Source organism: Rhea americana, unplaced genomic scaffold (assembly GCF_003343005.1).
Source record: "Rhea americana isolate MKP2758 unplaced genomic scaffold, rheAme1 scaffold_35, whole genome shotgun sequence".
NCBI lineage: Eukaryota > Metazoa > Chordata > Aves > Rheiformes > Rheidae > Rhea > Rhea americana.
The window spans coordinates 4,713,780-4,740,621 of record NW_028186479.1 but is presented as its reverse complement, the minus strand read 5'-3'; the positions used below and the strand labels follow the sequence as shown (position 1 = coordinate 4,740,621).

Below are 26,842 nucleotides of genomic sequence, written 5' to 3'. Positions count from 1 at the left end.
TCTACCTTTCACAATTAATATAAGTACTTCTATTGACTTTAATGGGTATTGAATATCCTTTAAAACATGAAAAAGCCTGAATCACAAATCTGTAGACAAAGTCCTAAGTAATTCTGCATTATTAAAAAGAATAAATCAAGTAATTGTGACCAAATCACTAAATTGAGACAATCTCCTTGAGGAAAACAGGGTTAAAGGCTGCACAATAAAATTCCATTGTAAAATCTCTTTGAAAAGGTAACATTTACAAAGACTAAATGCAAATCAGTTACACTGCACTTGGTACCAACACACTATACTAGATCGCTCTGAGGTTTAAGGGTTTTATTCTTTTTTTTTGGGGGGGGGTGAGGGGGTTGTTTGGGTTTTTTTTTTTGTTGTTGTTGTTTTTAGTGGCATGCTAAGTCTGATACACTCCAGCTTTAGCTGGACTACAGAATGAACATAGGCTGAGAAATCAAAAATAATTTAGTCAATGTTAAAAAAGAGGATAGTACCTTTACTAAAGTGCTTTCTGATCAGTCAAATCCCTCTAATTCCTGCTATTCTCTCAAATAGTTACCAGGGCAGTACCCATTTTTAAAAGGTTCGTGCTGTATCAATAAAGGAAAAGGGACACTTGTCAAAAACCACAATGAATTTTTCACTCAAAACCATTACGAATGATTAATCCCGGAAAGTTCTATAGTAATTGTCTATCAGTGATGTATTCCTCAGACTCCAAACTGAAACAATATGAAGATGCCAAAGTGCTACTATTGAGGTTTAGCTTTAAGCTTTGAAATATTTGTTTATCATCACTCCTAAAAGCATTTTTGTTCAAAGCCTACATTGCTACAGGCATGTAGTATTTTGGCTTTAGAGAGGATTAAGATAAAGCTCGATGGACTGCTCATTAACATACAGAAATTTTAGGCCAGAAAAGGTTTTCAAACATCATGCTTTGGTATATGAGATTAACCTCTCCCAGGGCTAGTCCAATAAATTTCTTTTCACATACATGGAAGACTTCAGAAAGCAAGCAGTGCTTAATTACCATTTCTGCAATTTTCCACAACAGTATCATCAATTAGAATATGCTGAGAGATTTAGCTCTTTATCTGAAAAGATGACCTTTGTACAATTTTTTTAATGTCCCTCTTCCACATAACACTTAACAGGTAGGGACTGATAGAGATAAAGTAATTTTTCCAAAACAAGTGACATTAAAGAACAACCAATGCTGTTAAGCTATACACTTATTTGGATGAAATCTGAGCTTTGTCAAATGAAAATGTAAGTCAAAGATACACACAGATATTGTTCTAAGATTATTTAAACACAGCACATCATTTTGTGAGTCATTATCTTCAATACTTCATCCTTGAAACTTTAAAATGCAAGAAAATATATATTTGGCACTGTTTATATCATAAATTTAATACCAACTTCCAATTTAAATAAAATTATATTGTTTAAATCCCCTCCAGGCACTTGAATCTTTGTATTATACAGCTCTACAAAAAATAACTATCAGGCTACATCCAAGGTAACCTGGTAGGAAGTGATATTTTGTCCAAATAAGCTCCTCAGGCTTTCCCACTATATGCACAGGGGTAAAACACAGGAGTGAAAGAAAAACAAACMGATAACTTAAATTGCTGAAGCTGGTGAAATCCCATTTGCTTTTTAAACCGCATATATGATGAATGGAGCAAAAGGGACAAAAGTATATGATAATGTAAATTAAGATTGTATCAAGTTATATAAATAGTGCAGACTTAACCTTTTTCTTACCACTGCCAAGGTTTTGGCAGTTCTATAGGAGTTCAGTGCACATCTACCTTGATTTGGGCTAAGCCTCTTCCCTATGCATRGCATGCAATATTGAAGTTATTTAAAAGAAAGAAAAAACAATTCCAAACATGTGATGTATTCACCTTTTATACATTAGACGACCAAAAATGCCACTTCAGACTGAAAAAAAAAAAAATCAGAAAATCTGACCCCACAAGAAATATCACTTCAAATGAAAACGCTCATACAATCCTCATGGATATCCAGCATATAGAGTATATTTGCTTCCCCCTTTTCTTCCTCTCTCAGGAAGATCTGACATGAAACCTCTCAGAACCAGTTGCTTTGCTAGTAAGTCATTACTAGAACACAAATTGCATAGATTGTCTCTCATACTGTCTGCAATTATATATCTAAGCTGAAAATATCTGCTGCCTTTTGCTGTATTTCTAGTGTAAAAGACGCCGTTTGTATGGAAACATAAATAAAAACATCATACTTTTGTGATGACCATGGTCAGTCTTTTCACAAAAAGATTAGCCTTCAAATTTCTAAGAAAAGATACGCACATTCTGCCACACAGGATTTAAAATACATACATAATTATATATATACACACACACACATACCCCTATGTATTTGCATATATAACCCCAAGTGTGAGAAAAATTTCCAATGCTAGAATGAGGCAACTGGTTATCGCATGCTCTTACTTTCAAATAGTTTGCAACAGTAGTTGAGATACAGTGTATACGCTGCTGTAGTATCAGTCTACAAAAACTTACAATCCCCCTTCTGCTTCCCATTGTGAGAGCTGCAAGAATGCTACTACCATAACATACTATGAGCTTATGAGCAACACAGTAGATGCTGTGGCAACACCATTTTTACACTCACGCAGAAATGTTGGAAGTCACAAATAGAAAAAGGTACTAGCCAGAAAAACATTAAAATACAGGCTACACTACAGACGCTAACTACAGATGACTCGGATAAACTTCCGAGACTGACACAAACTTGTCTCAGGAACTAAATAGTTGGTTGAGGCTTTGTCTGTATCATAGATACATACATATATATATAYACACACACACACGTGCACACATATACATATATATGTGTACGTGTGTGTATATTACATATCTATACATCTAAATCAGCAATGATTAATTCAGTATCAGCTGTGGATGCTTCCAAGAAATTCAGCTCAGCTTGTCCTGAAATTACTTTAACACAATGGCCCAGACACATTATCATCCTCAGAATGCCCAAAATCTGACAGAAAAGCAAGACGACATTCTTTAGCCAAAATCAAACAAGCAAGAGGAATACATATTCCACTTTGTCTTTGGAGAATTTGCAAGTACTGTTACAGTGCTATTGCTTCCACTCAGGCACTTCCAGCAGTGATAATGTTATTAGTCAAATATTTAGCAAACTAGAAGACTTAGAGARAAAAGATTAATCTGGCACAATTTCACAAGTATTTATTCTAATATTCCATTAGCAGAGAACAGTGAAATGACACCCTAAATATTAATGCAAGTAAAGATTCAAGATCAGTTGCAAACAGCAGCTAGATATCACATAATTCAGACTGAAAATGATCATTTTGTAACTTTTTAACACTTGCAAAAAGAATTCAAMCAAAATTTTCAAGAATGAATAACATACATAAAATTCAGTAAAACCTGAGATAGTCGCAAAAAATCCCGTTCTGTCATTTCCTATATTCAAGAACCACAAATATTGTTATAAGTGAGGATTTTCAAAGCAATTACACTTGGAAGCTGAATTACTTTGAAATTTTTATTAAAATAGTGAAATAATTGTGAGTTCCAAACAGTAATATTTACTGTCATTCAACATTCAGTGGTCATCTTTTCTTTTTACGAGACAGAGGGAAAGAGAAGTTATTAAATGTTAAAACAGTATATTAGGTATATACCTCAAATAATCGTAGATCAGCCGGGACTCTATCTCCAACTGACAGGCAGACTGTATCACCTGGGACTAAATCTCTTGCAAGTGTATGTTCCACCCTACCTTCTCGTACACTGTAGGCGAAAACATGAAGTCAAAGTGCATAAGAATGTCTTCTCTGGCATCTTGTCTGAGAAAAGCTTTCAAAACGTTGACTACATATTGCAGCTCGTTTTACTCGTTTTAGAAGTCAACCAAATAAGATTTGTTTTGCTGCTTGTTTCTTTAAGTTATATATCAGCAACATCATCTGGAATGTTCAACAGGCAAAACTGTGGAATAGTATTTTAGGCTCAAAGCAAAACATGTTTTAAGTCACTATAACAACTTGATATCAAAGTGGTAAGTTTTTTATAACCCTACTCAATTCAGATTAAATCTAACACTAAATTTAGGACTGGAAGAACAGACAATTCCATACCAATGACATTCTGGAGGCACAAGTTTACTAAGCTCTTCAAGAGATTTTTCTGATCTGTACTCCTGTGGACACAGTAAAAGCACAAATAAAGCAGAGAATGTTTTAAAAACAGGCAAAAATTAACAATCACTAAGATAAATCCACATTACTGAAATCTATCTTATTAGCAATTTGTATTGAGGTAACATTCCAAAGAATCATTAAAGGGATGCCATTCAACAGTTCCATATTAGATACTTTAGATAACAAATATAGTTCAAGCATTGAAAATTTTACAAATTTAACAATTTGCTTAGATGCACTTCTTAAGGTCAAGATGTTCTTCCCATTTTCTCTCAGGCCTTTTAACACTTGCAGAAATGCTAATTCATGGCTCAGACATGATCTAGTCCTACAGTTTAGCAAGTTACTGCATATCAGCTGTACCAAAAATACTGTGTTCATACTCTTAACCTCTGGAGAAATAAGGTAATATAACCTACCTCAAACCTCAAAAAGCCGATTACAAAATTAAAGATACTGAGCATAAACATAAAGCAATTTTGGTTTATACACTGAGTATTAAAGGTGCGTATTACAAAATGATAACAACTTCTTTACGCCTTTGCAAATGACTGGAAGAATCATTCTGTAAAGTTTCCGCAGAAAATTGCAGCCAGAGTCACATTTTCAAAATCTATTTTCTGTGAAATGAAATATTTAAGAGTAGTTCAACACTGTTTAATCTGAGTGTTCTACACAAGCACTCTTTTATGGTAGGCTATAATACTTGTATGGATACATAAATGTCACTGTAGTTAAAGCAGAACAAATCATGCACTTTAGAAAAGGCAAAAGGCTTGGATCAAAGCACAGAGCACTTTACTCAACCATTCACAGCTGCACAATGTATCAGGACAACTACTTCAGTCTTTTATTAAATAAAAGAGTTTTATATAAAAGCATTGATCTTGTTTGGACAGCAGATGTCTTACCTGAACAAAGGCAACAGTAACAACAATGAGTATTGCCTGCAAGAAAACAAAAGCAGGTAAGATAAAAGAATTTCAAATGGCCATTAAARTGATTTGCTTTTGCTTAATCATATGTTAACAATATGGTTTGGAAACATGTTCTTTTTCAAAATCACTGACTCTCCCTCAAGTCCGTTTAAAAAGCAAAAAGCACTATCGTTTTACATCCGTACTAGCAACATCCAAGAATCTCAATAAAGTGATWTTACTAAAAATAAAATTTATAACTAACTACTGATTTGGAAGAAAAGGTTCTACTGACTGGAAAATAATCTCTACTCCGCATTTCTAAAAGATGAGCAAAATAGAGCAGTGGAGATCTGTGACCGAAATAAAACAATGGTCTGAGCGAAGTGTGAGTACAGAAACATTAAATGAAGCAGAACAAGGGTTAAAGGAATGATGTGTTAACTGCTACCAAGCATCAGAGACGCGGCTTCATTCAAATAACCAGATTCAAAAAGGTCAAGAACCATCTCCCAAAACCAGAAATAGRGTAGTGAGATAAAGAACAAGACTGGAGCCATAAAACATCTACATAAGGAAAAGAACAAGGAGACTGTCCAAGACTCCAGAGGTCTGAGACAAGACACTGAGGCAGAAGACCTCCAACAGCCTAGATCCCAAATAAAAAGGCTCTAGAAGAAAAGAAAACCCACATCCACAACACCAGTTCCTCACTGTGCATTAAGAACCCAAGAAAATTAATTAGGATTGAATAGTAAGCCTTCCCTTCTACCCTGCAAGTGATCCTGGTAACACACAGGCACTTCAACATAAACATCACGGGGTTAGTGAGCATGTGATCTGACATGTGAACAAAAAAAAAAAATCTATCAGGAAACGAATGTGACCAAGATCAATTTTTTGTTTAAAAAAAGTATCATCTTCCCCTTCTACACAGTCTCAGATTGAGTTCTATAACACTAATTTTTTACAGATCCACACAACTATATACTAAAAGCACAAAATCTATTAATTAAGCCTCTAAAGTACACATTGYAATTACCAAAAAATCAAGATGACTATTTTACAGAAGAAATTTCTTTTGCTAAATTCTTGAATAATCCAAAGGCCAAAATCAACAAGTCTGCGTTGTTTTGACAGTAACGTTAGCCTTAACAAATTAATATTARTTAATAACTACATATTTCCCATCCTCCCACAGCATACTTTCACCATGGTTACACACACATTTCTTTCAGGGGTGACGTTACCTTCTACAGTTCACACTACCTGTGATAGTCACATATTTTTGGCCTCATGTCAGTCTGMGTTTGTCTACGTGCAATGCTTTGCATCAAGAAACCAGTATTGAAGATACGTAATTTTTAACCCATACTGGTTCTCTAGTCCAGTTAGTCACACAGATTTACAAAACATTTATATTAGCCGAGCGAAAACCGTAGAAAAAGCTGCTTAAAAGAAATGCTACCAAAAGAATACATGTCATTAATCTTCAAMAGCATATTACTTTCATTGCTAAGGCTCTGCGCACAAATATACAGCCACAGGAAAATTGCACTGTCATCTGAAAGGAAGCTAAAACAAAACTTCATTAGCTGATAGAAAAAACAGGCATTAATAACTACAAGACAAAATGGTGTCTTAACCAGAAGCTAGATGTGGCAGCGCGGGGGGAGGAACACACACACACACACACACACACACACGTACACACACAATTAAGAAACTTTAACTCAACTGCACTTTTTCCTCTGTATTTTTAGACATCAAAGTTCACGAGGCAACTTAAGCACCCTTCCTAAGTTGTGGCACAAAATAGAGAAATTATCGTTCTCTTATACTAGCTGCAGCCTTCTCTTCTCATTGCCTTGCTCAAAAGGGATAAGAAGTAATAGAGACATAGTAGCAGTAACCAAGGAGAAAACCACACTGGAAGTAATTCAACTTTAAGGCAAAGCAACAATTAAATACGTTTCTTAACACAATAGAACATTCCAAACACTATACTCAAATTCAAAATTGTACGGTTTTACTTAAAAGAAATCTATGGTTTATCCAGAGAAAGCTAAAATTTCTAAGGAATAAGAGGTGCTAGGAGCAAAGCTCAAGTTACCTTAACTACAGAAGCAAAACTCCTCAGCATAACGCAGTGAGGAGGTCAGCCAAGACAAAAAGCAGCTCAATTATCATACAGCCTTTCCAATTCTTCACTATCATCTTTTCCCCAAAAAGGACAGAAGGGATAATTTTCTTCTCAGCATTATTTGTACCAATAAACATTATTTGCTCACTAGTTTAACAGGCTATTTAACTGCAAATTTATACAAAATTCATTATTTCAGGTTCTGTCTTCTGCTGTTTCTAAAGAGTTCACTTTTCTTCATCGTAATTAAAAGGATTACATATTTAAAGAAACAACTTTGCCATTTACAATTTTAATTTAGACCATAATTTAAGATAAGAATTGAAGACATCAAAAATTGCTTCTCAAAACAAACTAACTACTGATGTTTCAATCATTAATGAAAGAGTAAATATATAAGATGCAGCCAGATAATTATTAGTCAATATAAATTTATTTTGGTATGTATTATGGTTATCAATCAAGAACAAACAATATCCAGAAACATGCTTAACTGATTTAATGTTAGCATGTAATCAACTTCATAAATTAGAATCAAATGATACTACCCTACATTAGCATTCACAGAACATCAAAAGTACATGTGGACATCAAACACTCTTAAAGAAGATAAATTTTAGTTCCTTACCACAGTGATACTGACAGCATCATCAAACTGATGCATTATAACACTGATGACYGCAGATGCCAGGAGAAGCATAATAAGGGGATTTTTAAACTGAAAGGAAACAGAAGAGTAATTCAACAATATTCTGACAGAATGACCATTTCACCTCTCCCTCAAAGCACATCAGACTTTAATTATAAAATAATACCTCTCAAACGCAACAGATCAAAGCCATCASTACAAAACAAAATCTGACTATAGTTATTTCACAGAATTTACTTAAGCAAGCTTGCTTTTTTACATTATTAAAGATTCTGAATGAACTATATTCAATATATATCAGGAAAAAACTGTTTCTTACATTTCTTAATTTGTATTCTCTGAAGGTGAAAAAAATAAATTATTTCCTGTACTTGTTTATACTGCATTTCAACACACAAAAAAAAAATATCCAGAATGTCCTTGAGATAAGGGGCAGATCTTGTTCCCAGCAACTTATCACTATCAAGGCAGGTTTCATAGTTTTCAATTCATATTTCCTCAGGTCTTTTGTGTTTTGGGTCCTCCCTCCCCTCAGCCCCCAAGATACAAGCCTTCCTGTGAGATCATAAACTCACTTTAGATTTTAAGGGTAAATAACAACAAATCTTGCTTTTACATGACGGTTGCCAACAGAGTCATTTTTTAATGGAAAAAAAAATTAAAAAGAGAACATTCCTAYATTCTAAATTGAAGGACATTCTATGAGCACATATGAAAAGCAAGTACATTTATAGCAAATACGTATCTTAACAAACCCTATTTAAATAGGCCTAGATAACCTATTTTAGAAGTGTTCTGATGCATTTGACACTACCCATGGAAAAATAAAAGCATTAATGACAGAAGACAGCTAATATGTAATGATGTTCCCACTCCTGTCATCAGCAGAGAGCTGAATATATCTCCACAGTCACTTCATGTAAAACTGTTTCTCCAGAATTAATCATCTATTACTTCAGGGTTTAATTTAGAACATAATTATACTGTGGCTCAGATAAGTTACAGAAAATACTGACCAAAATATTTAACATACATTAATTTAAAAAACAAAAAACAAAAAAACCCACTCCACATAACTGTGTGAAAGTTACCGTACTTGGTACRGCAGACTTGGGAAAGAAGACATTTCCCACCATTCAGAGAAGCTGCGCTAGCTCTCATATATAACAAGCCAAGCTCAACAGAAAGAGTATTAACACTCGACTTTTGCCAGTTCAGCTTAACACGACAATCAAGGCTGGCCCCACCTCCACTCTCACCTCAATGGCAGTGGTTTTGCTTTTTAAAATTCCCTTTGTCTATCAAGGCAACTGTACTTAATGTTCCAGTCAAACACAAACCAATGCTCAGTCCTATGCATTTACAACTGACCACAGAGGATAATTCATGCTCAAGCCCTGGCCTATAGGGAACTTTATTCTGCTTTTCTTGCCCTCACACCTGTTACAAACAGCAACATTCTAGTTAAGAATATATACTCCTCTCAAAAAAAAAAAAAAAAATCACATGATTAAAACACAGACAAGAATCTAAATAAAAGCTTTTTCAAAAGGTAAGTTAGATATAAATTACAGAAGTCATAACTTATAATTTTACTAGAGTTTACCCACTGTTATCAAAATATGTTCATGCACATGAAAACTAACGCAGAGGAAAATGTATTAAAGAYGGATGTTGAAATAAAGAGGTGTTGTATTAAGACAGAAGAAGAAAGGATGAAAATCTTCACCTGGGAAATATATTTTTTCCACAGTGGTTCATCTTCACTAATATCAAATTCATTCCATCCATGGAATGCCCGTCTATGACAAACTTCACAGTTTTTTAAGCCATTCTGAAGATTAGCCTATTAAAATACACAAAGAATAATACAAAGTCAATGATAACACTGATAAGCTGTATTTCAAACAAAATTCCAACACTACAATATATGGCCTTAGATTATAAAAACGTGGTCAAGATCAGAGAGACAAGCTTGGTACTAATGTGTGTATGAGAATAAAAGCTAGCTAATGGCTATTTTAAAACTAGGTTTGCCAGTAAATAACAGATAAAACAAAAAATTCACAGAAGTAATACAGAAACAGACGCTTTTTCACAGCTCTAAATGGCTGCTGATCTTCCCTGCAGAATATCTTCAGCAAGCCWAACCACAGGCATAGTTCAGACTCTTGAGGATTATGCCAGGAGTTCAGTTCTTCGGTCAAATGAAAGCAATAGCCTCAAAGTTTTGGGTTGTCAGTGCTGAGCAGTTATGGTGTATTGTTCAGGTAGTCAAGCATACAGAAAACAATAAAAAGGACCATCTACATGGGGAATTAACACAGATTCAAAGGTTTGTAAATCTGTCAATGGGTAGCTCTCTTATYCTGCTCCTCCACTTAAGATAGATGCTGCCAAAATGTATTAAGGAATCCATAGGAAAACTGAGTCAATAGCTATGAAAACTATCAGACATCATTTCATAAGTGCAGCCACGTAAGAGATGCAAAAYCATTTACTTGCAGAATGCTTGCAACTTCATCAACTGGCAATTCACTTGCTTTTTTTGAAGACAGTACAGGAATCATTGTCTCATTGTCACCATCAGGGATTTGTTGAAGACGTGCAACCTAAGAAACAAAATCAAAGTTCTTAAGAAAGGGAAGCACTGACATTTTGTACCAAACAATACATACTAGAGTGATGTAGTATTAATGACATTAAAAGATATTTTTCAATAGTAATTTGCATTGTTTTCAGCTTATTTTTATGCAGTACCATCTGCAATAATAAAGGCCTGGACATGCAACTTAGAAGACACTTTCTGCACTAACATGCAAAATGATGGCAGATATCCTAACAGTTACATATATTCATAATCCTGTAGCTCATTCCTTTAACACCTGGTGAGAAAATAATCACTTCAGATAAATTTCACTCCCTCCTCCTACTTTCCACTCATCAAGCTGCAGTTTGTCAACAAGAACTAGGTCTACTTAAAGAACGGAGAAATAACTTTTAAGACCATGAACAAGAGCACAGACATAAGCAAAGTCATAAAACTTGACTACAGTACAGACGTTCCAAATCAATATCACAAAAATATTTTCTTGTAATTTTAAGAAAACAAGTTGTCAACTGCAGAACAGCTTATTAGGAAAAAATATCAGTAGCAGAGCTCAGCAATGCTTTGATACTTAATGAAGCCAAGTTAGAGTTTTTGCTTATTAAATATGAGAAGCTGAAATGATAGTTCTTCCTTCCTTTACCCTCACACTAATTTAGTGTACTCTTTACACCCACGATTAATAACGCAAATCTTGTCTAGCCTGTTTTTTGCCCTTTTATTAACTGAAAAACACTTAAAATGCAAACTTACACCACACAAATGTTTTTACTGCYACACCTGAGCAAAATTTGAAAAGATGTTTTTATGCTTCTATACAAGATAACAGTGGTTTTGAATTACCTTTACAGATGTTACCATCACAGAATACTTAAGTCTCAACAATGTGTCATAAAATTTCACTAAAAAAAAAAAAATCTCCTGAAGGCATGATGATCTGTTTCATACTACACAGTTTGTCTTGTACTCAAACAAGATAGCTGAGATTAATCCARCTCCATATTCGTTCTCCTAGCTGCTTACCTAAATAAAGACCTCAGCCTGCAGGCCTAAGAGTACAATGAACTAAGGTGAAAGTGCTATAGTTAGAACGTGCACGTTTTCTCTTAAAAGAGAAACTTATTTGGCAACTCTCCGCCAAGTCTGACACTTGCCATGTCATTCCTCAGGTGAAACAGTCAACTACAAAACTTGTCCCTTTACTGGAATTCAACAAAAAGCATGTCTAGAGACTAAGGTACAGGGCTGGCGACGTGCGGCATGGGTCTGGGCTCCTGGGAGAGGGGACAGGAGGCAGAAGAACTGCACCCTAGTTGGGCACTTGCTGACCTCCAGGTGGGCCCCAGCTCTGCTTTCAGTGGCTCGCAGCCAAGGGCACTGACAGCTGAGCTACTGCAGCACAGCTCGGCAAGGCTCCAAGGAAGGGGGAGCTCGGCTACATCCTACCAYGTCTCACCTCCAGATCTGGTAACTCATGCTCCCAACACAGTTCTTTGTTTATGTTCTATTCTTCAATATCATTTTAAGGGTACGTGTGAGCCAAGACGAAAACTAGAAAGTCTGTGGCCACCTTATTAGAACACTTTAAGAGACCTGACTTCGATCTAGTTTAGCAYTGGGTGGGTATTTACTGAAATTTTATGTAAATACACTGATGTAAATATTTCTTTAAAAAACAGCRAATATACATTATTATATGCTATAAACATGCACATTTACAAAAATTATATAGCAAGTTATCATTTCTAGTACTTTCACATGGTTCAAATAAGRCATGAAACTAGGACAAAATATTTCAAATCATGGTTCCACAAAATATCAGATTTCTATTTTGCAACATATACTCAGGCAAAACCATTTAATGTACATTTAAATTAATTTAAAAGAATCTCACTAATTACTCTCAACAAGAGGGGGAAGTAAATTTCTATTCCTAATGAGAGGGCTCTTTGCAAAGTCCAAAGACACTTTACATAAATGCTTTCTAGAAACATGAAAGCCAGAGAAGGGTAAGTGCCCTAACACCAACGATCTTGCACTATTCTGGGCCACAGGGACTGACATTTGCTCCACAGCCTAAGGTTTCTCAAGAACATAACATCAACAGATTCCCACTGCAAACTAAAATTATACTAAAGCAACTTAAGCTGATCATAATAATTGCAGAAGGCAGGTATCTCAGTTAGGAAGAATATAGACTTTAGGACTCGATGCCTAAATCACATTACTGAAAAAGACAGGACAATTTGTGTAAACATATCTCAATATGTTAGTGGCATTAACTTCTTAGTCTCTTGAACTACATGTTTCTCTTCACTATCTTTCCAGAATCTTGATGATAGCTTAAGAAAAAAACAGATTTGTACATATTTACCAAATAACGATCTGAAGTTCACAAAAATATTTTCTAAAACTGAAAATAAACAAGTCTGTGGAAAAAAATGACTTCACTGATAATACACCTTTATCATACTTTATATCAAGTTCAAAACGACAAAATACACATGTTCAGCTCTGTAAAACTTCCTCACGAGAAATGATATATCATCATGTCTGTTRTTAGTTTTTTATGCAGACACAAAAGCCTTTGCTTAATGTAGCACTGCTTTTACTGGCATCCATGAAGCACTCAATGCTGACAAGATGGAGTCCTAGGAATCATAGAATCATAGGATGGTAAGGTTGGAAGGGACCTCTGGAGATCATCTCGTCCAACCCTCAGCATAGCCCATATGGGGAYTGAGCCCGCGACCTTGGCATTAGCAGCATCCATGCTCTAACCAACTGAGCTAAACCTGCCCCCAAAAGGCACAAGTTCAGTCAAATCTGCCTTGCAGAAACTTCTGTATGTACCATGTCTACCTGCAAACCACACTGGCATCCAAATTCACCTATTCTGCACTTAAGAACACATCCAGTTAAGGTTGCAGATAGGCCTACTTACACGAACCAACACTTAGTTTAACCACTTCAATTCTCAGGACACTGCCAGTGAAGATGACAATTTTTCATACTTTATGAGTTCACACTCAATTTCCTTTAACTCTACTTTTATTTCAGCTTTCTTGGATTATATACCTTCTCAAATCAACCACTCACGCAAAACCTTCCCACAACCATTCCTCTTTTGTAAAACACATGGCTGAACTACTAGCTCATATTCCTTACTTTAAAGTTCCTCCTAAGTCTTAGGTTTTAATTTTTATTGAAAATAGATACCACATTTAGGGCCTTAGTTACTGAACTCCAAATTTAGGGCTGAAAGCCATTCAGCCTAAGTGTTATTCTAAAACAAACCCACAATCGCATGCTTTTAACCAAAATCACTCCACTTTGATTTTCAYCAAAGAAACACTCTAAACCTCCGAGCATTCCCAGTAGGAACTGGCAGAAATGTACTGACAGCCATTGCCAATTTCAGTGCTGATAAAAATCTTTTTCCTTATACCTTTTAGACAGACTTGATTGCTAAGCTCAAGTAACTATTMCAAAAAAGGCATACATTTTCCTGATCATTGCCCTAATGTTATCAATTCAGATACTTGACTTCARAGAATCAAGTAACAATCTCTTTATTTTTAAAAATTAAAATCCTTAAACACAAATATTAAAATACTCATAACAAATAGCAAGATCAGGCTTTTGCAAAAAACAAATAAACAAAAAAAAACCCAAAACAAAACAAAAGCCCACTTTGATTAGGGTAATAGAATTTCTGCTACAAAAAGTCATTTCAACAATCTTTTGTGATGGACTCAAAAAGCCATTGATTTTGAATATGTATTGCATTCAAACCATCCCCCGCTTTTAGGGAGAATTGTAAAAACTTGTAAAATGTCTATGCAATAAAAAATTCTACCAAGAAAAATCTGGTACAAGATCAGAAAAATAAAGGATTGAATCTCTTTTCAGTCAATTCCCTTATCTGTGACAAAATTACATACTATYAGACAATTCGTGATGGATCCTTATCTAATTTCTCAAAAACCTCTATTATATCTGTTGATTGAACTACCCTTATAGTTTAGAAAAGAACAATTTAAAATATCTAATATTTTGTCACTAATTAAATTCAACTACTTATGCAATTCGTACTGTACAATGAGAAACTATCACTGTTTCCTTCATAATCATCTTCCAATGAATAAAGTGGATTACATCAATAGATTTACCTCAAATAAAAACTAGTTAGTAAATGCTTGCTATGTGCTGGAACCTAATGATCATAAAAGMAAGTATTTTTTCCTTTACTATGTATGTATTGCTTTCACAAAGAAAGGGAAACAAATATTTACTCAGTACAGTCAGCAAGTATTCTACAGATCTTTAACACTGCTGCCCCGATCTGCACATTGGAGACCTGGACATCTGCAATACCTGTTAATGTATCTAGTAAATGCTACTCCAAAAATATAGTATCCATGTTAAAGGAGTTAACTTATACATACTATGATCTTTCCATCCTATGATGCAATTCATTTTTAAAAATCAGTAGGTATCTTTAAACTCTTTAGGACTTCATTRTGGAAGTTCTAGTAATAGAAATATTTCTAGTTCTAGTCCTAGTTCACAACTAGGACTTAATTATTGACAAAGTTTTTATTGGGGCTAAGAAATGATACTGGTCTATGCTACCATATTAGATCASTTTTCACAGTTTTTATTATATCAGATAGCATTTTTTTCAGAGTTACCACTACAGCTTCCCATTCTTTGCCTGCAGCTAAATCTACCAGGCAACGACGAAGCAGGAGGTTAACAGACAAAAATAAGCAGTTGTCTCAGCAGTGAATTTTCTTGGACCACTTTCAACCTCTACACCATTTCTAGGGCAAGAAACACAAACTGCTCATATGATTATAGCACTATGACCAAAGCATGTTTAAAGTTAAAGCAAAGATCTAGAGCTCTTAATTAATAGAATTTACAAGTTCCATTCTGTTGTCTCTAGTGAAAAATCTCTAGTTTGCCYGAACAATTAACATTATAGACATTCTTCTTCTCCATATGCTACAAGATTCYGCCTACTCTTTTTCTAACATGATCAACAGCAAGGATCAGGATTGTGCATCCCTCTGCAGTTTAACGTGTACTATTCTGCTTATCAGCTCAGCTGGAGTAGCTCATTATCAATCAGCAGGGCTTGCTGATATTAAGATACGTTTATTCTTTTCAAAACAATGAGAAATGCTAGCTGTACACTGCTGACAATGTAAATGGCAGGACCTACACTCACTGAAATTGCTCTAAAAAYTTAGAGTGCTGTCATAGCAAAATCTACTTTTAGACAATCTTGTGACCAAAATACTTTGCTAATTAGCTATCCTTTAAATGTAACACATAGCTAATCAATTGACCTACAAATGCAAAATACAGTCAAAAAAATAAGAAAAAAAGGAAGTAGAGATTTAAATAACAAAGAAGCTTAAGTTGAGATAATTGAAGAAAAAAATGATTTTTCTTTCTCTCACAACTTGTTTCAGAATCCTGAGTTAGAAATGCATGTCAGCATTTGGGCTCAGGGACTCTCCTCTTAGAAAGAGCCGTTTGTCTCATTGGTAAATTACAGATTAGCGGAGCTCCTTCTTCTTCCTTCTGGGGCACAACTAGAAGTGGAGAAAAATGACTGGCAGCACCAATCTGGCATGTTCTGCAGTATTTGCCTGTTCACCATATCTATCACCATCTCAATCCTGCTGTCCATCTGAACAGCCTGATCAGTCTCTTTGAAACTGAACCCCTTTCAAGCCAACCTGAGTACTACAATACCTTTCAATCCATACTCCTCCCCTCAAGATTCAGCTTTCATTTTTAAATCTATCTTCCCATGTTTCACAAAAAGCATTATTTAGCTCCCTTAACAGTTCATAAGTTCTCTGAACTTATAAATCTGTGGGCCACTGGGCAACCATACCCTGGAGAACATGGCCACCAGAGATGCCAACCCTACAAGACAAGTAGTTACTTATTTAACACTTCAAATGGCAGCAGAGAAAGCTCATTCTCATCCCACAGTTCTAGAATGCCAGTTTTCAGATCTTTCACTTCTTTTAAGACATGAAATCCTTTTTCAATTTCTTCTCACATTCTTTGAGATCACAACTACAACCTCCAAATACTCACAACTATCATTAACAGTTATGTGATCATTCACCTTCAACACGATGAATTATTGCTGTGCATTTCACAGGGAGAAACTACAGACCACRGCATCAAAAACAGTGGTGTTTCAAACCTGCAGCATACATAATCCGTAAACAGAAATAATGGGAATYCTGTTACAGCCATGCCATTGTATTTGTGACAGTTACAGAGAACACATCCGGAGAACACATCCCTTATCTAGACGACTAAAGAGCAAAGCAACTACCTTTTATGAATGCTCTGGGAAAGCAAAACAAGTTAGCCACTTGAACAATGGTTCTGCCTGATTTTTCTGTATAGATAGAACGCCTTACCAACTTACACACACAGGAGGTAGCAGACTCCCATATTTTAGGTGACATGCTCATACCAACCCCCCTTTTTTCCTAGAATTCCATTATGTATTTTCTGTCAATGTTCATGTATCTTTTGGCAATCTTGCTGCATCACTGGTGTGTTGCAAGTCTTTTTTATTAGGTTTTTATGCCTTATAAAAGACAGGAGGACAATATATTTCACAGCATAGATTTCATGCTGCTGCCATTTCTCCCCTCACTGAAAAAGAGGCACTGGTGTTTAATAATATTAATTAAAAGGTGYTTCACTGAATGCATAACAGACTGAAACTTCTAAGCTTCCAATTTCCTTATCCACTGTATGATCAAATCATGTGTAACTTGTACCAAAACATTTAGAAAGCTCAGCTCCAATTTAAGATTAACAAGAAAAACACGTTCCTTTCCAGTTCTGAACAATTCAGAAGTGTGTGTGTGTGTGTGTGTGTGTGTGTGTTTGTGTCTGGCTCTCTCTCTAGATTGCAAAGTGAAACTGAGCATTAGGAACAGAAATGCAGTTTTATGTAGAGACCTGTGCACATAATATCATAAAAGATGAGCACTCTCCTGTGCTGTGGCTGGCATCCTGAAAGATCAGACTAGCTATCAGCAAACAGCGTGAGCACGCACACACATGAACTTTCGAAACAGTTCCTGCTAGGCATAGACTCCTGACTGTGAAGCATGTCTTTAAGGAGGAAAAAAAAAAAAAAATCTATTCTGAGTGGAAGTAATCCCCTTTTCTATCAATTCCAAAGTTGAAGCATCAGAGCAGTCTTCTCCTAAACATTAGGACTTCGTGGTTAAATGTTTTGGAGATCTCGATCTTCGATCTTTGTACCAGTCATCTTCAAACTCTCAGTAACGTGTCTGTGATCCCAGAGAACTACTTTTTAAGTAATGACTTTAAAAAATGTCTATTTCATCAAGATTTTTCTACCTTTGCCTTTCAGAAAAAGGCAATTTTTGCTTCATTCTTCTGGAAAGCAGGGTGCTCACAGAGCCTCAAGACAGGTCCCAGTCATGGAACAATGACCAAGTGATAACAAGCCCAGCAAAAAGTAGGTACAGAAGCAAACTCCAGATGCATGGCAGGATACCAAAAGGGGAAGTAGTGCAGAGAGGAGCATACGAAGAGTCCTCAGACTGCCCTAGAGCTCAGATTAGCCATACGGTCGCGACTGATGCAACTTCCTCCACAATTTTCCTTCCTGMAATTGCTCCAGATCTTAGCAGGAATTAAGAATTCATCAGTTATTCTAACATAAGAAGTAGGTGRAAGTAACTGAAGATGGTAGATGCAGCTCTCTTGTTACATCAGTGCAACCAAGCTTTCAAACCGCAAATGCAGACAAACTAAAATAACATTCCTAGATTAAGTCAACTCRTTTTTAAAAATGTCTTAATCTTGACTTCTGAACTAGTTTACCTATATTTTAATGAATAAAATGAGAAGTTATATTTGGAAAGGTTTCATCCATGTAGACTACACTGATACAATTTTCTGTACTTTACAAATAACTATCATGAAGATTGATATGTTCTTGTAGTCTCAACTACCAATTTCTCTAAAGATGTCTCATAAACTTGTAAATTTAGATATGAAAAATACTCAATTAGCTTTGATCAGAACACCACCATTGTCCTAGAGCAATGAGTCAACATTCCTTCAAAATCCAAGACTGACTGCCAAAAGGAACATCTTTTTTGCCACTGTGAAGAACTGCCCTCACACCCACAAGGTTGAAGCCTACAGACTAATGACCCACTTGTTTTCTACGAGGCACTGTTTGCTCAGAATAGCAAATACTTTTTGAAGACTTTGAAGTTACCATGTAGTGTTTTCATTTGAACAGAATCTTTTGGAAAGTGCAACTATTTTTCACTTTTAGGGAAACAGCTGCAGCAGCCCAGTTTCCAATATTCAAATAAATTTGTTTCTATTCAAGAGTATTTTAGTTTAAACATTTTACCAGAAGTTTCCACATCAAAAGAAGTGCACACAGAAGAGTTCTGTTTCCAAAAATGCTAGAAKGAGAAAAAAAAGATACTAATTTGCAATAATGGGTTCTCCTTGTAGAGTAGATTTCTATCCTTGGAGGTCACAGTTTGAGCCCTTCGCTATTGTGTATTCTTCATAAGACTCTACAGAAAGGGTCACTGTGTGCTCATTCTGGCACACACATCACCCATTAACCAGGGAGAAATGAATACGCAACTTATGAGAACAACTTGCTGAACAGACCTGCAAGCCTGAAAACTCTGCGCTGTATTCATTCAAGTATTTGAGGAGTGCTTAGTGCTTTCACTGAAGCTAACAGTCAGTCAAACAGCAGAAGCATACTCCCAGGCATATAACGTTTTTGTAATTTCGACCGGCTAAGAAACGGGAATTTAAATACTGGCTGCAGCTATCAGCCCTGACAGTCTCAGTCTCAGGATCTGCCTAAATTTAGAAGTTATAAAATATTTGAGGGAGACCTATCCCCATTTCCCATCTACTTCAGGCAATGTATTAAAGTCTGTCTCAACACATCTGTTCCAAGACACTCCTTTCAACATCCAGCTTCACTCTATAGGAGTCTATAAGCTCAAAGACCAACTCCAAAAAATATTTTAGTATTAAAATCATCTTAATATTGCACTTCTCCTAGAAATCTGTCTGAACAACCTGAAAGGCATCTTACTCTTTCAGGATGTTTCACAATGTCTTAATTAAAAAATAGGAAGGAAAGTCAGTCATTTAATTCAACCAAAGATACTGGCGTAAGAACAATGTTAGGCAATTTTTCCATAATTTTAGTATATACTCCATGTGGTTATTCCACAAGTCTCATGAACGAGAACTGCCTGCTCCATAGCTGGAGAGAAAGCATTTCCAAAAAAAAAGGCATCTTACCCCTGACATTACTATAGATTCATTAAGGGGTAATAGCAGAAATTCTGACTAAATCCCCACCACTGTATCAGTCCAAATTGTCTTATCTCTCTTTAGGCCATTTATGTAGTATACGTTCAGAATGTCAATCAAACTTTGAACTTAATCACCACAAAAGATTTATTATTTACAGCATTTCCATATACTCTGGAGCATGTACAATGGTGTAATGCTGGTTTAAAGGCTGGCATTAGAGTTTCCAAGGATGCTTTCATGAACACACTGGAATGCTTTGACTACTATACATCAACCAAACGTTCAGCTTTGATTCTTGCTGTTCTAAAAACTGCTCAGCTACTCGAAAAATCAGCTTTAACATTTCATACCTTATTCATCAGAAGAACAAAAAAACACAGAATCCTAAGCACACACTGAAACCTATCAAAACAATGCTGGTGCCTTATTAAAGTAAGTTTTATATAAAACAGCACTGAGTCAATTCAGAATCTCATCACTCAAGCAAGAGAGCACAGGTGGCAGTATCTCACTTCACTCCAGACAACATACATCTCCAGTTAAGTCCCAATTCAACCAAGGCATTTCAGAAGATCAAGGCAGAAAGACTTTGGGTCTAAATACCARTCATTTATCTTGCCAGACAGTTGCTAACTTTCTAGAAGAGAAGATCTAAGCTTAGAAATAAGATGATCTGGCTCTTTCTCCAATAGTCCGTTTCTACCTCCTAACACTTCAAAACATTGAGTTTCTCAAAATGAAGGACGGTACTTGAACAGTAAATACTAACAGAGAATTTCAGCCCCTCCCTACCCCCTCCCCTCAATATACTGGTTATGTAGCCATGACACATGCAGACCTTAGTTGTCATATAGCTGCACTAAACAAAAAACAAAACCAAAAGAAATAGAATTTGCTCATGGTTTGTAGTTCAAATTTGTTTAAAATAATGCTTCACTCTATATACCCTTGACACCTCTACAGATAGTTAATAATGTGACAAAAAAATTCTAAAAAAGTTAAGTGAAATATAATCCTGAACTTCTCATTTAAAACAGTTCTCAGGACCAAGATGGAGTCAGCTCTTTTTAAAATGCAAACATGACTCACTGTATAATTACTCCACTTAYGGTAATAAGCTTTCTTAGAATTGGAAAAGCAGTAAGTGTGTTCACCAAGCTTTTATGTGAATTATGTATGCAGAAAAAAGTGCTGCAGAACATTTATGACTTAAAAATATTTTAAAAGCCTTTAAAATCTAGATTCCATAGTCAGCATCTGCTAACTCATTATCTATTTTATCCCTTCTAATTGTTTACAAAACAAATAACTATAAACAGATGTTTGCCCCAAATTTGTATCTTGATTATTGTACTTTATTTTCTGCATTGTAACTGTATCATTCTTTTTCGCTTCTACAGACCACACTGCTATTACCAATTTTATCACCCAGTGTCAATTAGGTATCACCTTCACCTGAACTCTTCCACTGGCTCAAAAGCAGGTATTGCAACTAACAAAATTTACATATCCTGAACCTGTTCCACTCTTGCAAAATTCCAGTAGTCTATGGGTGAATTTATACCACATCATTACACTACACCAATAGGTGCATTACTTTTTTTTTTTCCTTAATCATCTCTTCCAAACAAATTTCAGTACCTATCCCACTTTCTAAACAGCGGGTAGCTCCAATCACAGAATGCCTCGCTCTGATATACTGATGATAAGACTACATGCASACTGAGTCAACCTAATGGTTTGCTTATGCTAGAAGGAAGAGGTCTTACTCCTCATGTCCCTCCCAGAAGTTCACGTCCTCACAATTTCTGTCATTCACTGAACTATCCACAAGCCAATTCAATTTACTAACTCAGCAAAAAATCCAACAGATGGCTCACGGGAAGAAGGGCTGGGCTAGCCTTCTCTGTCAAGCTAGCAAGTCAGACAAATTCAATGACCACGACAGTCAACACAACACGTAACGGCAGAACACAGCTCAGAGCAGGATTGCCTCCTTTCAACAGTGATGAGACTGTTTCATATAATCTTATGGAACTGCACCTCACGATACCATTCTCACCACACACTCAAACTGCTCACCAAAAAGCAAGCTTGTGTTAAATTAGCCACCTTGAAAATGAGTTTTCTTACACCACTATTTTTAATTCACTAAGATTATGCAATAGATTCTCCATACAGAGGAGTTACAAAGCCAGCGAAATAACTGAACACAGCAAAATAACTAAACATACATTTTGTGAAGTCTGAACTCAAGCAGATTTCATGTTAGTCAATTTCCACATTACTATAGATTAACATTTGTGCTTTATCAGTGGGGAAAATAATAGGAAGGGGAAGAAACTACATAACGTTCCATCAGCTAATCAAACAGCAGATGAAGAGGCAACACTGGCTGTTCAATTAAAAAGGCAATCTATATTTCTCATGTCAGACAAAAAGATAGTGCTGTGATAACTGAATTAACTAGCAACAGATAGGAAACTACCTTTTAGAACTGATCTTCACTGAAGTCTCTCCAGACAGTTAAAAAAAAAAAAAAAAAAAAAAAAAAACACTCTTTTCTCACCTTATCCTTCAAGTTATACAGAACAGATGTCATCTTTTTGTCATCCTAAGTAAAGTAGTGGTCCTAATCTTCTCATACCAAGTCACAGATGGTAACAAACAGTAATCCATGAACATCAAAATCCCTTTTCAATCTATTAGTTTATTTTTWAAAATTATCCAAAATTCAAAGGGAATGTGAACTGCTGTGATAACACAAAGCCTACTTCAGGATTTCCGACAGATTTTTCATCAAAAATTTGATTATTTTGGATATCATTGATACTTTCATGGACAACTGATGGTGCCACTCTGGAACAATTTAAATTGTTTTCAAATTCGTGCTGCCACAGGCATCCCCCTTCTTTGTTTCCAGTTGCATTTATCCACACTCAATCCTTTCATCAGTACTTACACCTGCCTAATCCATGCAGAGTTAGACCAGGCAGCTCACACTGCTCCAAAAGCCATAACCTATTCATTTTGCCAGTTTTCCAACTTAGCACATTTTCATCATTTAAGAAAAATACCCACAAAACTCATTAGGAAAGTAAATTGCACTTCAAGAATATGGCAAAAACAAAAACTATATTTTTATTAGTTCAGGATTATTTGAAGAACCAATGTACCTTCCTCCCCCCTGCTCCAAATCCATCAACTTCTGTCTCAGTATTTATCCAATTATTAAAACTATCCTGAAATTTCCAAATAGTAATATAACACAGTACAGGTTGATATTAACAGTTATCCCTAAAGATTAGCTTAGATAAAACTCACTGTAAATAACAGAAACATCATATAGTGATTAGCTTATCTGAGTTTTTGTACCAGTCTTCTACATGATTTTGAGAAAATCATCTTCTGTTTTACAGGTGAGAAAGTGTTATTTTGCCTTTTTCTGTTAAGCACTTTAAGATCTGAGAACAAATGATCCAGAAGATCTTGGTAACAAAGCAGTACTCTTCTTAAACAATTTGTATTTATAATCATAGTCTGACCCTAGAGTAGACAGGTTCAAAGTTGATGTAATACTACCTGCATTGTTTTTCCTGCTAAAAAGGCAGAGCCTCTATAAGGGAACCCTCAGCAGAACAAAGGATCACAATCTAAAAAAATGATGACTAAAGATGACTACCACCACAAAAAGCCATTTAAAACAGGTAAAATGCAGTGGTGTCTAAGGAGAATTCCAAAAAAATTATAAGGCCTAGTTTGTATTCAAAGTTATGTTTTACCCAAAACAAAAAAATGCAAGTTCTCTAAACTGCCTACAGCTTAAGAAAAAACAAATAGACAAACAAACAAAAAAACCCTCCGTTTATGGAAAGAAGTCTAAATTCTATTTTTCAGAACAACAACAAAAAAGCCATTCCTCTAAGTCAAACATTTATTGAGCTAAGTACTTATGATGGGAGATCCTCTCTCTTCCCTATTAACATTGAGATACATGAATTTTGGGGGAAAGTTTAATTAGCTGTCCAATTCATCCCAACACAAGAGACAGACTCGGGACAAAACAGCTATCTTACAGTAAACAAACAATACTGTTTATGAAAACTGAATTAACAGAGGAAAAGTTCAGTTTTCTAATCCATGTTATCACTTTATGACCTCAAACACTGCTCCAACTATGGAAAAAAATCTGCCATTCTTCTCTCTAAATCCAAATTAAAGAGACCTTTTAAAGTCTGTTCTGGAAAACAAAAGCAAAAACAAAACTTCTGTCTGCAATTGCAGTCTTTGTTCCACAGTTTAGCTATCTCCTGGAAAAAAAATAAAAAATAAATAATAAATAAGGATCATCTCTAGAGAGCTGAAAGTTCCAATATAAAAGCTGCTGAAGTCTAGCTGTCTCAAAGTATCAAATTCATAGAAATAAGAACTTCAGCTCCTCCCCCCCCCCAAAAAAAAAAAACAAAGGACTAAAACAGACAGTAGACAGTTGTAAATATGTGCTTGTCAGCACCCCCTATTATGAGATAGCAGGAAAAATAGTGCAGAATAAGTAATTCAAATGAATGCCAAGATGTTAAGAGAATCAATTCAACCTTTTTATTCACACTGAAGTTTTGCTTTCTTCCTACCACAGAAATTTATCCTATTTTGAAAACTCAGTAAATCATGGTAATTATTTCTGCCTTTGAAATATGCATTCAATCATCTTTTGAAGTATTTTTCACCCCAGAAGTAACTTTAAAATACATAGTTTTACCTATCATACAAATGTCAGTCATTCTTAAATATAATTTCTTTATTCCACAAAAGACTCAAGAAACACGATCTTTGAACTATTACCACTCAGAAGATTTAAAACAGGCCATACTCTATCATCTTACTTTATTATACATTACATCTGTAATAACACATTTATTTGTTAATACACCTAGAAGACAAAGTCTTCCTAGTTTTGGCATTTGGCATACAAGTTTCTGGTGGATATTTTTCTTTCCTAAGTGCACTGCTGTTCAACAGCATTCTATCTGTTTTGCTTTTTCCTGTCCCCTCTGAGTGCTGCCAATCTTATTTAAAATTCGGTGACTGAAATGCAAATGCACAAATACCACTCCTACCAGCTATCTATGCTCCCAAAAGGGAGATCAATCCTCTAGAGGTGTTCCCAAGGAGAGGAGGAAAAAAACAAACAAACAAACAAACAAAACCCAAACATTCTGGCAAGTTCCACGCTCTTCATTACAAGGATTCTCTTAGAAGAGATGATTAATAGAATAATAAATTTTTAACTTTAAAATAAAGTTAGAAAAATTCTGAAATGACATATTACAGCAAACCTCTGCAATTTCCAATTTTATTTGGACTTTGCAGTTATTACATCTTTCCAGTCCCAGAAGATAGATGTATTTCAAAACAGAACAACATCCACTGAAGAAAACAATTTTGTTCCTCCATCCCACTGTGGACTGCTACTCAATCCAGTATCCCATTTGAGTCAAACTACTAAAAAAGCTCATCTTTTCAAAAGGATAGGGAGAAGAGAAGGAACTTGGATGGATCATGAAACAATATATCACAAATAAAATCCAGCAGCCCCCAAATCATCTACATAGTATATCCAAAGAATGCTAACAATGTAAATGGTAGGAAGAGGAGGGGGAGAGAAGTCAAGGGTTCATATTACTATGAATAAGGGTATAATGAACTTCAGAGAAAATTTCTTCAACACCCAGAGTTGAGTAGAAAGGAAGAGGTGTGAAGCTCACAGTCACTCTATCAATAAGGCAAAGGGGCTTTCAAGGTTCCTGGAACATACACTGAAGCCCAACATGGAAAATCAGAATTAACTCCACAGACTAAAACATTCCTGAACTACAGAAGAAAGAGAAAGCACAACACAACTTCTTTCAACATAAATTGTCTACAACTTTATACCAGATCTCTCAAATAGTACAACTTGAAACTTCCGTGTCACTTTATAATTTAAGAACAATCCAAAAGGACAAAGTTAAGTGATTTTTAAGAATACAGAATATATGCTAAAAAAGATTTCAACACAAAACACAACTAAAGCTGAGAAGCTTCACTCTGAAAGGCTAGATTTAACAAAAGCATATAATTTAGGCAAATAAGGAGCAAGTAATGCTCAGGAACACCTATATAAATAACACAAGAAGATACATTTCAAATTCATACAGCACTCTAAAAACAAAACATCAAGACTACATTCAAAACCTGGCCAATTTAGTCCAATAAGCTGCAGCACAAAGAAAAGGCAAAAAGATAGTGCTACAATTCACAAGCTACAGCCTGCAGAGCAAAATTCTTGCCATGAGATGAACCCAACCCTGTAAAACCCTGGAACGGTAAAGCATACAGCTGCACCAGCAGTTATCAGAAATTGCATGCAAAAATCCTCTTAGCTCCAATGAAGTCAGTGACTCTGATGAGACCTTTACCTTCATTTTCCATCGAAACTGCTCGGGATTCGATAATTACAAAAGTCTTTAGCAACAGCAGCACTGGAGCAGGAACTGCAAGGTGGAGAGAGAGATGCCCCAAGATCCCAGGCAATCACACTGCTCCCTCTGCCCCCACCTGCAGCAACATCTGCAAGAGAAACCAGCGCTAAAGAGAAAAAATAAAATAAAATAAATAAAATAAACCCAAAGCAGACCCTGCAGGTCTCCGCCCCTTCTCCACGCACACACACACACCCGGCAAACAGRCCCCCGCAGAGCTGTCAGAGGCCCCCGAGGACATCAGTCGCCCAGCAGCCACACAACACCGCGCCGCAGCCTCGCGGAGCCGCCCCGCCGCCTTCCCTCGCCGCCAGCCGCTCCCCGCACAGGCCCGGCCCAGGCCCGGCCCCGCGCGGAGCCGCGGCACC

The 26,842-nt window shown here is 35.9% G+C and overlaps 1 protein-coding gene across 1 annotated transcript in view; it reads right to left on the bottom strand.

The window, feature by feature from the left end:
* The window catches only part of ATP2C1 (ATPase secretory pathway Ca2+ transporting 1), a 51,576-nt gene extending 25,000 nt beyond the window's left edge, over nucleotides 1-26,576 (bottom strand). The window contains exons 1-7 of the mRNA XM_085311850.1: nucleotides 26,412-26,576; nucleotides 10,454-10,564; nucleotides 9,682-9,798; nucleotides 7,932-8,021; nucleotides 5,155-5,190; nucleotides 4,181-4,242; nucleotides 3,725-3,833 (exon numbers count right to left, since the gene is read on the bottom strand). Coding sequence (XP_085167976.1) covers nucleotides 3,725-3,833; nucleotides 4,181-4,242; nucleotides 5,155-5,190; nucleotides 7,932-8,021; nucleotides 9,682-9,798; nucleotides 10,454-10,564; nucleotides 26,412-26,417 — 531 coding nt within the window. The 5' untranslated portion in view covers nucleotides 26,418-26,576. The remainder of the gene's footprint in view (nucleotides 1-3,724; nucleotides 3,834-4,180; nucleotides 4,243-5,154; nucleotides 5,191-7,931; nucleotides 8,022-9,681; nucleotides 9,799-10,453; nucleotides 10,565-26,411) is intronic.
* Nucleotides 26,577-26,842: the final 266 nt, after the last annotated feature.